This window comes from Sinocyclocheilus anshuiensis, unplaced genomic scaffold (genome assembly GCF_001515605.1).
Source record: "Sinocyclocheilus anshuiensis isolate Anshui unplaced genomic scaffold, SAMN03320099.WGS_v1.1 scaffold1082, whole genome shotgun sequence".
NCBI lineage: Eukaryota > Metazoa > Chordata > Actinopteri > Cypriniformes > Cyprinidae > Sinocyclocheilus > Sinocyclocheilus anshuiensis.
In genome coordinates, this window is record NW_015542379.1 from 1,178,707 (window position 1) to 1,192,632 (window position 13,926).

Genomic DNA, 13,926 nt, shown 5'->3' on the forward strand with positions numbered 1-13,926 from the left:
TCTAACAGGCATGTTGTTGGTTTAGATGCAGTGATAAGTTTATTTAGCTCTTCCTGTCCTATAGTTGTAAAGCACTGCAGTTTATCTTTTGGTGCGATGAATGAAGCTGAAGTATTAGACGCTGTAGAATACTTCAGCTTCAAAAAACTGCAGTGATGTTCGCTCATATAGCACACACATCATTTGGATTAAAACTAAATCGTAAATATAAAACAACATCTATAGAGGCATTCACTATAAACAACATTTATTTTCAACCTTAAGCATACACGACTTTATGGCGAAAGTGAAACTATCAGCCTGTGTGAAATGCAGTGAAACTATCAGCCAGTGTAAATGTGCTAGGCAGTACTGTATTTGTCCCTCTCATTCTGCAGCAATACAAATACGTGCGCGTTGCGCATGTTTTGCTTGCTTCATGAGTATTTCTGTATTATGTGAGTCGCTTTGGAATATAAATTGCAGCACGTTTCAAATGAAAAACGCTACTTATATTTCTGAAAGATTTATAACGAGTGGTTCCCTGCATTATTACAGCAAAACGCGTGATTACAGTACTGAGCCGGGTCAGCCGACGTGACGTCGGGAGTGACCGACTGAAAGGGAACTGAAGGATATATCTATTTGATACATAAAGTTAACCAACTAACATTATATATATTCTTTTGGTTTCTGTACCCAGTATTTAAAAAATTACAAATACAATGAAAATACCAGTATCGGTACTCAGTATCGACAAGTACCAAAAATAAAAGTAGGCTATCGTATCGGCCGAGTACTGGAAAAAAGTGGTATCGGAGCATCCCTAGCAATTATTGCAATTACCTTATTATCTAATTACTTTACTAACTCTGTTGTATTTTATGCCAGATACTTAAATGTAACCAGTTTCTTCAAACAGTCAGAATACTATAGACTGTTTCCAATTACATTTTATCAACTTCTACGAAAGCCATTATTACACTGCAAAGGTGGAACAGAGGCTCTGACATGACATTTATGTTTACATAAATATATTTACATAAAGTAAATTGCCTGCATGAAGTATATAAATAGTTATAAAGTATATAAAAAATGGTGAATAAATTATACACAGAAAGTGAGTAAAAAACATTCCCTGTCACTGTAGTGGTTCATGACCATAAAACCATCAAACTCTGGTTATAATCACTGAAGCTGTCTACACTGCTAAATGTATCTCTTAATTACATTGTATCTGTACTTTATTGTTTGTATTGAGAAATTTTGCAAGAGTGCAGAATTAATCATTTCCATTTTTTTGCAGTATCTCGAATTTGGCAGGCATTTTTGATCACTGTGATAGTAATTTTAAGCTGAGTCTTTGGCCATTTTCAAAAAACGTCTAAAGACACATCTTTTTCGCCAGCACCTGACGAACTAATACTAGCACTTACCTATTCTATTCTATTCTATTTTATTCTATTCTATTCTATATATTTAAAAAAAATAAATAGTTATGTGTACTGTGCTAGACTAACTGAGACTTGTCACAGCACTTGTATACTGTTGCTCTCTCGTTTGTCTGATTGCTTCACTGTGGATAAAAGCGTCTGCTAAATGATTAAATGTAAATGTAAAAATTAAACCTCTTGCCTCAGATGCTCTTTGTGTACATTCACTCTTTATGATATGCACCTGCATCAGCATTCCTCATTTGTAATTCTCTTTGGGTAAAAGCACTGTCATAAAGAAATGTAAATATCCTGTCCTTGTGTATTATGTTATATAAACCACAGAGGAATGCTTGAGAAGTTAGATCGCTAACAACATGGAGATCTGATGCATGCTTGTTGTAAAAGTGTCGACAGCAGGCCTGTTTGGAACGGAGGAGTGCACTGATGTCGATCGCGCCTCTTGTAAACTCGCCTTCCTTCGCTCAGGTTGCCAGATTGGACTTATTTGGACGAGCGTTTCGCTTTTATCGGAATGGAAAGATTTTACACGAAGCGATTCCTTGATGTCATGCCTGAGAAGTTAAGCAATGTCGTGAACAAGTGTGTATGTGCGCGCATATGCTAGTGTGTATGTGGACGTATTGCGGAGCGGTGTCACTTCTCAGCTCAGTAGCTGTGTCTGATGAAAGTTTGGCATTTTCTTAGATGTGACTCATTTGCAATCTGCAGATCTAATGATGGGAAAGAAAACCAGGGATGTTTGAAGGAAATAAGAAAACGATTATTTGTTGAAATGACTAGAAAAGCAACTAGTTGTATAACCGAACCACTTCGTGTTTTACTTTTGTTTTAAATACTCACTTTTGAACAGTATCTTGTTTAATTAATTCAGTATAACAGTCTAAGCTTGTAGTGTGTCCTTGAAAAATTGTATGTTCTGGTCATTACTTTTATGCCATACTTTTATGATACTTTAAATAACTCTGTACACATTAGACAATTGAATATAAGCCTACAAGAGAGCTTTTCTGCATTTTTATTCAAAGGTCAGGAAGTCAAATGCTGATAGAAATGGCAAATGAAGTGATTTTTGAAGGTTTCTCGTCTCCTTAGCTCCAATCCCTGAGGTGCTCAAAGGGGATTTTGCTTCAGCTTTTGAATTTCAAGGCTTACACAATTGCAGTCAAGCAGTGCATATTTGCCAATGTGACCCAACATTTCCCATTGGCTTTAATGAAAGCATATTTCCTTGGGAAAAAAAGAATAGTAAAACCTCAGTAGGGAATATTCAAATGCACAACATTTTCCTTCACTGCCTATCACAGATTTCTCTGATGTAACATCTAAACGTTTGCTCTGCCTTTGGACAGACTGTACCTGTCTATCTTTGAATTTATTTTTTACTAATGCATGAAGAATAATGGTTGTTCTTATCTGTGTTATGACTGTATTTATTGTAGAAGTTGTTATGCACGTTGATTTGGTTGCGTAGAGCACAGAACATTTTAACCCTTAAATTTGCAGCAACATAAATACCTCGGAAAATATGTTTATTTCTAATTTGATGCAATGCAGTGTAAGATTTCAGTTAGGACTGCACAATAATCAAATAAGCATTAAAATGGTTGCAACCATGATTACCTATTCATGTTTTCATGCATGTCAAGTTTTCTACTTCTACATTTTTATTTTTTATTTTTTTTAAACCAGACTCATTGGAGCCTGTGGCAACATTTCTGCAAAAAAATATATAATTATGTTTCTTGCATGTTTACTGACACTTTCAAAGTGAAAAATCACTAAAATCATGCTCATTTTTATCTAAAACAGATAACAAAAGCAAACATGAGATAAAAACACATTTGCTGAAGCAGCCATGCCATTTTATTTTGCTTATACAAGTCTTTAAATTATTTTATCATGACTCGTGTTTCACAGGACTCACTTCGCAATGCAAGAGTAATGCTGTACCAGGTGCGCTAACAAGCAAGTTTACTATGCTAGAAAAGCCGTACATATGGAGCTGGTTATGTGATGCAAACATCAAAATGTATTACTTTACAAATTGTGCACTATGTTAAAAAATGTTTGGAGCCACTTTTAGGAATCACACAAAAATAACCCTTTATTAACTAATTATCTGCCCTGTAATCATAGTTTGTGTGAAAAGGTGTTCATTTAGACTGAACTGGAAACTGCAGTCAGTTGTATATATATAGTTTTGGGAGTTTTGCAGAAAGGTTGTGTATTTTTGATGATGTTGAGCTTTGTAACCAATCAAAGCCACGTCAGTCATGCACATGCATGTAATGGCCAATCGGAGGCATTTAAAACCGTCTATATTTACCATGAATAATAACAGCTGGTCCTTAATGAGCGAGTTATAAGCAATCTGATCTGTGTTTCATGTTTCGTTTCGGTCCGCGATGGCACGTGAAGAACCAAAGCGAAATGAACCGTTGGTAATTTGGAATTCTTTTGGATTTGTTACATGTTGTGCCGCTCGCTTGCAGTGCAATCGGTGTAACAGCCAATATAGCGAGGTGTAAATTAGATATTTATCTGCAGTAGAGACAGCTATGTTGATTTTAAGGGGCGCATTTGCGAGTCCAGAACTCGGTGAACTCACGCTGAACTGCAGGGCTCAAACTGTGTAAACTTACAGTGACAGCTTAAGTGATTTTAATGGCTGGGAGCGCGCTAGTATTGTCACGTTGCTCACTTTCTGGGCATAATTGAGAATGTGTTTTTATGCTGCTCAGAGGGCCAATGTGAAGGTACTGTTTAACCGCTGTCTTGACTTACTTATGTTTAATTAGAGCTATCAAACGATTAAAAATTGTAATCGGATTCATTAAAAGATATGGCGATTGATTAATCAAATTAATTACAAATAATCACATATGTCAATATTTGTGGCTGAACCCCCATAATTAAAGACAATTCAAGGACATTAGTCTGCATTATTGAGGCAGATGAGAGAATCATTAAATAGGCAATGCAAACACAGTGTTAATTTCTATATGATTGAAATTGTGCCCGTCACTGACCTGCAGCAGGTAGATTTGGTGGCTGTATATTTAATTATGTTTAATTGATCATTTATGTATGCTACCATTCAAATGTTTGGGGTTGGGTAATATTTTTGTAATGTTTTTGAAAGAAGTCTCATATTGCTCACTAAGGCTACATTTATTTGATCAAAAATGCAGTAAAACATTATACTTGTGAAATGTTATTACAAATTAAAATAGCTATTTTCTATTTGAATATATTTAAACATTTAATTTATTCTTTGGGATGCAAAGCTGAATTTTCAGCATCATTATACCAGTCTGCAGTGTCACGTGATCCTTCAGAAATCATTTATTTTGTAACATTCTAAATGTTTATTGTCAATTTAATGCGTCCTTTCTGAATAAAAGTATTAAATTGTTTCAAAACAATAAATTCATGAATAAATAAAATCTTAAAACCCCAAACTGCAGATGAATGTCTTTGCATTTCTGAGAGGGGCCTTCATTAATGACATTAATTGTATGACAGAATGTTTTATTTTTAATACATAATTAATAACACTAAATTAACATGCTACATTTGCAGCCCTAATTTATATGCAAATTCTGTCATGTGAATGTAAGAGTGATTACAGTATCAAGAGGATTAATTGACAATTACGATTTCTGTCACGATCATGCAGCTTTAGCTTTAACGTTTTATGTATTTCAAACATTATTTTGTAATTACACCCATTTTTACCAGTTCACCTAGAACTTATCTATTTATTGTAGAAAACCGTGGAGCTTCATTCTCTGTTTGTGTTGTTCCATCATAATGAATGGTAATTTAGTCTAAGTTCACCTAGAACTTATCTATTGTAGAAAACCGTGGAGCTTCATTCTCTGTTTGTGTTGTTCCATCATAATGAATGGTAATTTAGTCTCTCCTGAACATGGTAACTCCACCATTAGCACCAACGTATGCCAATTACACAGCTAGAACATACAGCGGCCAACATAAACATTACCACTCTGTAATTCGGGACCACTTTGATTCTAAAGCCGAAGAAAGCCTGTCATTTATCTCACACTTTTGTCTCTTCAACTCTTGAGAGCTGATGAATGAAGAACAATCACCATTTCTCAACACTGGGCTCCACTCAGCAATAAGACAGAGTGTCTGTGCGCTCAGTCAGTGTTTTTGTCTTGAATATAATCAATTACCCTTAGCTGTGTAAATATAAGACAACGCGATACACTGCTCAAGTGCTTTGACAGTCATTTTGTCTTCATCTATATTGGTTCTCACTCCCTCTCTTTTTCCCACAGACAGATTGGTGTATCGTAGCCAAAGACTCAATGACTGCCGTGGAGCTCCTGTTTGTGGCTCAGTAGCGTGGAGTCATCACACCCTGAAGAGAGGAGAAAATGGACAGGCTGAAGGACTTGAGAATGCTGGGTCAGCCTCTCAGAAGGTCAGTGAAGTCCTGTCGTTCTGTGGTGATGCCACACTGACATTCAGTCTTATTTACAGATCTGAAACTAGACAGGCCTCTCGATGTTTGCACTTTACCCGTGAGGGAAAGCAATGGAAAATTTAGCTGCAGGCAGCAATTATGCAGCCAAGCCCCAATGGCACATGCCAATTGTACGTTGGAGCAGATTTGTCTGGTCATACGACTCCCTTTGGTTACATAGTATAAATTTGTTCAAGGAATATAAGTAGATTTACCAGTATTTATATCTTTATGGCATTTAGCATCATTCATAGGGCAATCAGGACATTTTGGCAAAGATTTGCGTTAATATGCACAGATGATGTTGCAAGATAGTAACTGACACCATGATTAGCATCTTTGGAACTCAGGAACTTTGTTCTTTCAAAAATAAATAAATGAATAAATAAGTTAATTTTGTGAGGTTTGGCCTAAAGATGATCTATTAGGCAGCGTTAGTGACGATTATTATCAAGATAATACAAAAATTTCTTAGTCCAATTATCAAACCACAAAGGCTGTGATTTGTCCCACTTATTTAGCTGCACTAAGGCCATGTCCACACGTACACAGGTATTTTTATAAACAGAGTTTTTCCTTCTTCCGTTTTTAAAAAAATCTCCATCCACATGAAAACGCAAACTGTCAAGAGCATGCCAAACCAACAGGTGGCGATATTATCTCAACCATAAAGCCATGTTGGCCAATCAGAAGCCTGAAAAAGTTTCCAGTAGGCGGAGATAACAGCGCAGGCTCCGACGTCACAAGCCAAAACTCCGGTTTCGCTGTCTACACGATAACACTGCAACCGGAGTTTCTGAAAATCGGCACCCTGGCAGGCGTTTTCAAAAATGTTCGGTTTCAGTGACCTGGTGCTGCGTTTGCGTATGGCCGAATGGCCTAACCGCGTAGAAAAAGCTGCGGTTTTAAAAATAACCGCATTCGTGTGCACAGGGCATAAGATTGGACAAATATTGTAGGAGGAGTAGCAGAAAACAGTATGCAAATTTGTCTAGAATGTGTACAAGGATAGAAGTAGCGCTTCTGTGCTTGACCCCTAATACACACTATATGACCAAATATACACTACTGTGCAAAAGTTTTAGGCCATTAATATTTTCATCAAAAAAGTGGAAAAAAAAGTAGTGTGTCAGTAGGAAATATCAGTTTAATTTGCAGGTAGGTTTCTTAATGTATCTTGGAGACATTGCCGCAGTTCTTCTGGATTTAAAGGAATCAAAAGGAATGTTTGGAAATGTAAACGGATATTTCCTACTGACACTACAGCAAAATAAATTACTATAACATACTAATGGCCAAAGCCTTTTGCACAGTAGTGTACGTGGACACCTGAACACTGAACACTACACCTACATGAGCTTGTTGAGCTTCTCAATTCAAAACCATCTGCTTTAGCAGCTTCCACTCTTCTGGAAAGAGTTTCCACTAGATCACGGCTGTGGAGATTTTCTCAATTCAGATATAAAGCATCCGTTAGGTCGGCGTGATGTTGAGCGTTGGGCTCTGACTCACAGCCGGTGCTCAGATTCATCGTGAAGCTTCTCAGTGGGGTTTCAGTCTGGCTTTATGCAGGACAGTCAAGCTCTTCTAACCTAGACTCAACAAACCATTTCTTTATGCTCCTCGCTTTGTGCACCGGTGCGCTATCATGCTGGAAACAGTCTCAGTTCTACAAAAAATCCTTTGCCTGCTGAGGTTTCATGGCTGTACGTTTGATTCTAAGCAGCCATTTTTAATCAGTGTAACCGTGTTAGCCAAACTTGTTAATTAGAAGGTGTCCACTTACTTTTGGCCATGTAGTCAAGCATTCAATACCGCTAAAAATTAGCTAGAAAACTAAATTCATGCAGTGCAGCCCAGAATCTCACACATCCACAGATGTATTCTGCACAGCTATTGTCTAAAATGATTGTACAAGTCTGGTCTCTGTTGGCCATTTCGCTGGTCTTGTTCTTGTGAGTTTAGTCTTGGCGGGAGGGGAGGTTTTTAAGAGCGCTAAATGGCCATTCCGCAGGGAAGCCTGCGACCCTTTGACTCTCTGGCGTGTCTGCGGTGGCTCGAATCGATTCGACGGTGACAGCGAGAGAACCCATGCCGTCTGAATTTGGATTCCCTAGAGATCCTCCTTCACAAAGGGACACTGATCTTGAACCCTGGAAGTGAGATGATTCTTGAGAAGTGTAAATGTATCCGGACTTTTGTGTAGATGAGCTTCAGATCAGCTTGGAGTAAGAAACAGATGTTTGGTGGACGGAGTTCAGCCTCATTTTCAGTATTTGTAAAGCGAATCAGTGAAAATTTTATGTTTTTGCTGATGTGGAATAAATGTTTTCACAGCCTCATAATCAAAACGATGGGGTTATGACTGACGCCCCATCTCATTATCAATGGAAAATCATTCTGTTGCCGGGAGACAAATATGTGTGTGTTTTGTAAGCAAACGCCCAGGCAGATGTTCTGCTGAATATGTCCAGTTCAAAGTCTCATTTTTTTATTTTATTTTTTATTTTTATGTCAACCCATCATTTAGAGAACATCTGGACTCTTCTGATCAACATGTGAGATTCAGTTTGTGATTTAGACACATTCTGTTTGTATTCTAATTGATAAACACCTAAAATCATCTATCCATAAATTATTTACCTTGTTACATTTTAATTGTTTGTAATTTAATTATTTATTTATTTACTTACTTACTTAGTAATTTAATTTTTTTAATAACTTTACTTTTTTTAGTTTTACTTTTTATTTTTTCAATAATTTTACTTTTTATATATTTTTTATTTACTTATTATTATTATTATTATTTATTTTTATTTTGCTGTTGATCTCTCAATCAACATAAATAATGGTAGTGCTAAAATATATTGTATTTATATTTTATATTTAATTTTTTATTTTTAAATGTGAAATATAATTGCAATTTAAAATAACTGTTTTCCATTTGAATATAATAAAAATAAAAAGAACAAGAAAAAGAAATTGATTGCTGTGATCAAAGCTGTATTTTCAGCATCATTACTCCAGTCTTCAGTGTCACATGATCTTCGGAAATCATTCTAATATGCTGATTTGCTGCTCAAGAAACATTTATGCTTTTATTCTTCCAGTCTTCAGTGTCACATGATCTTCAGAAATCATTCTAATATGCTGATTTGCTGCTCAGGAAACATTTCTGATTATTAGCAATGTTGAAAACAGCTATGCTGCTTCATATTTTTTAAACAGTTTTCTTTGATTAGTAGAAAGTTCAAAAGAACAGCATAGATAGAAATATAAATCTTTTGTTACATTATAACTAACTTGTCACTGCTGATCAATTTAATGCATCCTTTAAAAAAAAAAAAAAAACCCAGAGTATACTGGAGCTGTCACATGTAATCAGGACAGTAAGTCGTTAAAGACTATAATATAAATTGGCCCATATTAGTCTTATGTTGTGTTTTTACACACTGTGTTCAGCTGCATTAGAGATGCGTGTTTGGGCTGTAAGAGGCAGTTCTGGACGAGACTCGTGGTGGCAGGAGGATGCTAACGCTTTGGTCAGTCGGGCTGATGGCATTTGGCAGCACTGTCTGTGGCTGGATGCCCTCAGTGACGAGCAGCAGGTGCTTCAGGGCGTCCAGTGGTGTCAGCTGTGTGCAGGAGAGCGAGGATGGGAACAGGCACCGTCAAGGCGCGGCAGTCATTAGGAATTGGACAAACAAAGATAAATGCAGTCGGATTGGATCCTAATGAAATCCCGTCGCGCTGTCATTGTGATGGCCCGTGCATATGCATTTCCGTCTCTGCCTCTTCTAGCAGCATCTCTCCATTTCCATCCCCTCTTTTACCTCCGCCATTGGCAACAGACTCCATTTACATTGGCTTATTGCGACCTTCCACCTCAGCTCCCGCTCTATTGCTCTCTCTCTCACCCTGTTTTGAAATTAATTTATGCAGTTGCGAGGAAAGTTGGGGATCAAGCCGGCAGGGCAGCCTCAGTTACTGAGCAAGAAGGATAATTCAATGAATCAGCCATTAGTGTCTGGGAAAGCAAGATAGCCTCTGCGTGTCTTCAGGGCTTCTTGACAGAGACCACAGTTATTCTTTTCATGCATGCAGCACCATGAAGACTGCACCTAATGGCTGTAGTTTGGTTCGTTGAGTGTTATAATTATAGCTTTGGTGATTAAAAACCGAGCACGTGCTCACAGAGTTTCTCTAGTCTCATAATGCCTTCATAAAATCGCTTGTTTTGTTTTTTCCTCCGCTCTACATATTGCATAATAAAAATGATGCATGCTAGGAATGGGGATTTCACATTGTTGGGTTTATGATGGATGCTTTATCATTGGTTACAGTGACCGCTTGGGTTTTTCAGTGGGGAAAAAAAAACATAAATAACAATACAGATTGTTTTGCAGCTGTAGACTGTTATGTGTTTGTCTCACAGCACTTTCGTGGTCAGCACCGCTTCATTGAACAGATTCAAAATCGAGAGAATTGCAACAACAGTCAAATCTTTGAAGTCTTTTTATCTATTGTGAGTTTTTCTTTCCTCTCTCTCTATTTTTAAGATGCGAAGTGTGTGTTGTGGAATTGAATGTGAAAGCAATGAAAAAATAGTAAAGTTGTACTACTAATAATAATAATAAATTCAAATTGAAAGAAATTCAAACTTTTGTGGGTTTTGGGAAGTATGTGTTTGGCAGGTAATTTTTTATAAAGTAATTGTTTGATAATTTAAAATAAATGAATAAATACATAAATCTGAATTAGATTTTGTACAAAGAGGGGTATTATTTATTTATTTACCATGTTATTCTCAGTACTTCCCATAGCGAAATGTAATATATACATATTTTGCCCTATATCAAGAGTGATATTGCCATACCTATAAGGCAATATATTATTGTCACATACATACAATCACTGGGTATATGACCATATACTGTAATTGTAGAACATGTATAACATCCACATAGTAAAACATGTTTTACACATGCATAAACATACATATTTGTACAGACTAGATGTGCATGTTAATATATGAAATTGTTCCAGTCTCTACTAGGTTTCTCGTATGTTTTTACTTCATACGACAATATAGCTCATATATGGAAATGTAAAATATGTACATATATTACATTTGTGTGTGGGTTTGCATGTACAGCACTGCCTTTATTGACTAGATTCAACATGGAGAGAATTGGAACAATGGCAGTCGACGCTTTGATCTGTCACAAACATGGCTGCAGATTCATTATAGACGATTGTTGGTTCAGATCAGTTTCTCTTTATTGCTCTCTGACCTTTATGTGTGTAATGAGACCGGACGCGTGGGTGTGCATATTAAGCCTCCCCTATATCAGAGGCTGTTTTATATCCCTCCATCCAATTCCTTGTATCTCGTTTCTTAATGCATGTTATTGGTCTGCGTCTCTCTCCCGAACACTAATGGCCGCATCCATTGGATAATAGTCACGTCCATGTGTCCATCAAAGATCATTGCAGCCAGGGGAATAATGGAGGCTCACTCTATTCCAGCTGTTAGGGAGTTTTTAAGATTCTACCAAACCAGTGGGAACAATTACCAAATCTCAACATGCAGCGTTAATAGTGTTGGGCTTTACGTAATGTGATGTTTCCCTCAGTGTTTGGTTTGAAAACACAGGCATGACAGTATGTTCAAATACTTTCTTCTCTCACAATTTAACATGCAGAGACAACCATAAGTAAGACTTTTGTAGTTTATTCTCATAAAAAGTGTAAACACTGTAGCTCTGTGTTATTTGCATCTCAACCAACCTGACAACATTGGCTCAACCAATGACATGAGTTTGGGGCGGGGCTATTTGTTTGGCCGACCAATAGCAGAGTGTTTGAAAAACCTGTTTGAAAACAGTCGTTTAAGTTCATTGTAGTTCTTTTTGACGATGCTTTAGATTGCCTTCCCTCTTAAAGTGATTTTACTAATGATGTGTGTTTATGTGGACCAGGCACTTGTTTACCAGTGTTTTAACGATGTAGCAAATCAGCTCATGGGGAAATATGAATAATTAATCATAACTAGTTATAATTAATTATAAATATTTAGATCCGCTGTAGATATTTAGCTGGCCTCTCAGGGTCAACTGTCTGTCAATTCTAAGAACATTAATTTCCTGGTTAAGGGAAATAACTTTCTTACTGTACAATTCTACAAAGAGCTTGTAGCATAAATCTGCATGATTAAGTGACTCCAGTTATGAGCAAACAATGAACAACGTCAAGTGTGATACAAATAAGACTTTATTAACTACATAAACACTTAAACTAGTCTAACATACTACATAAACACTTAAACTGGTCCAACGTACTACATAAACACTTAAACTGGTCTAACATACACATACACACACACACACATTTATTTATTTACCATGTTATTCTCAGTACTTCCCATACCGAAATGTAATATATACATATTTTGCCCTATATCAAGAGTGATATTGCCATACCTATAAGGCAATATATTATTGTCACATACATACAATCACTGGGTATATGACCATATACTGTAATTGTAGAACATGTATAACATCCACATAGTAAAACATGTTTTACACATGCATAAACATACATATTTGTACAGACTAGATGTGCATGTTAATATATGAAATTGTTCCAGTCTCTACTAGGTTTCTCGTATGTTTTTACTTCATACGACAATATAGCTCATATATGGAAATGTAAAATATGTACATATATTACATTTGTGTGTGGGTTTGCATGTACAGCACTGCCTTTATTGACTAGATTCAACATGGAGAGAATTGGAACAATGGCAGTCGACGCTTTGATCTGTCGCAAACATGGCTGCAGATTCATTATAGACGATTGTTGGTTCAGATCAGTTTCTCTTTATTGCTCTCTGACCTTTATGTGTGTAATGAGACCGGACGCGTGGGTGTGCATATTAAGCCTCCCCTATATCAGAGGCTGTTTTATATCCCTCCATCCAATTCCTTGTATCTCGTTTCTTAATGCATGTTATTGGTCTGCGTCTCTCTCCCGAACACTAATGGCCGCATCCATTGGATAATAGTCACGTCCATGTGTCCATCAAAGATCATTGCAGCCAGGGGAATAATGGAGGCTCACTCTATTCCAGCTGTTAGGGAGTTTTTAAGATTCTACCAAACCAGTGGGAACAATTACCAAATCTCAACATGCAGCGTTAATAGTGTTGGGCTTTACGTAATGTGATGTTTCCCTCAGTGTTTGGTTTGAAAACACAGGCATGACAGTATGTTCAAATACTTTCTTCTCTCACAATTTAACATGCAGAGACAACCATAAGTAAGACTTTTGTAGTTTATTCTCATAAAAAGTGTAAACACTGTAGCTCTGTGTTATTTGCATCTCAACCAACCTGACAACATTGGCTCAACCAATGACATGAGTTTGGGGCGGGGCTATTTGTTTGGCCGACCAATAGCAGAGTGTTTGAAAAACCTGTTTGAAAACAGTCGTTTAAGTTCATTGTAGTTCTTTTTGACGATGCTTTAGATTGCCTTCCCTCTTAAAGTGATTTTACTAATGATGTGTGTTTATGTGGACCAGGCACTTGTTTACCAGTGTTTTAACGATGTAGCAAATCAGCTCATGGGGCAATATGAATAATTAATCATAACTAGTTATAATTAATTATAAATATTTAGATCCGCTGTAGATATTTAGCTGGCCTCTCAGGGTCAACTGTCTGTCAATTCTAAGAACATTAATTTCCTGGTTAAGGGAAATAACTTTCTTACTGTACAATTCTACAAAGAGCTTGTAGCATAAATCTGCATGATTAAGTGACTCCAGTTATGAGCAAACAATGAACAACGTCAAGTGTGATACAAATAAGACTTTATTAACTACATAAACACTTAAACTAGTCTAACATACTACATAAACACTTAAACTGGTCCAACGTACTACATAAACACTTAAACTGGTCTAACATACACATACACACACACACAC

General features: G+C 36.7%; 1 protein-coding gene across 3 annotated transcripts in view; it reads left to right on the top strand.

Annotated features, from left to right (window-relative positions):
• The window catches only part of LOC107692477 (leucine-rich repeat and fibronectin type III domain-containing protein 1-like protein), a 175,668-nt gene that overhangs the window by 84,178 nt on the left and 77,564 nt on the right, over positions 1-13,926 (top strand). For 2 of the 3 annotated variants that reach the window (XM_016491536.1, XM_016491538.1), the window contains exon 2: positions 5,744-5,889. In XM_016491536.1, the coding sequence (XP_016347022.1) occupies positions 5,843-5,889 (47 nt within the window). In that variant the 5' untranslated portion in view covers positions 5,744-5,842. Of the gene's footprint in view, positions 1-3,805; positions 3,878-5,743; positions 5,890-13,926 lie in introns of those variants that run through there. The other variant, XM_016491537.1, reaches the window with a different exon arrangement.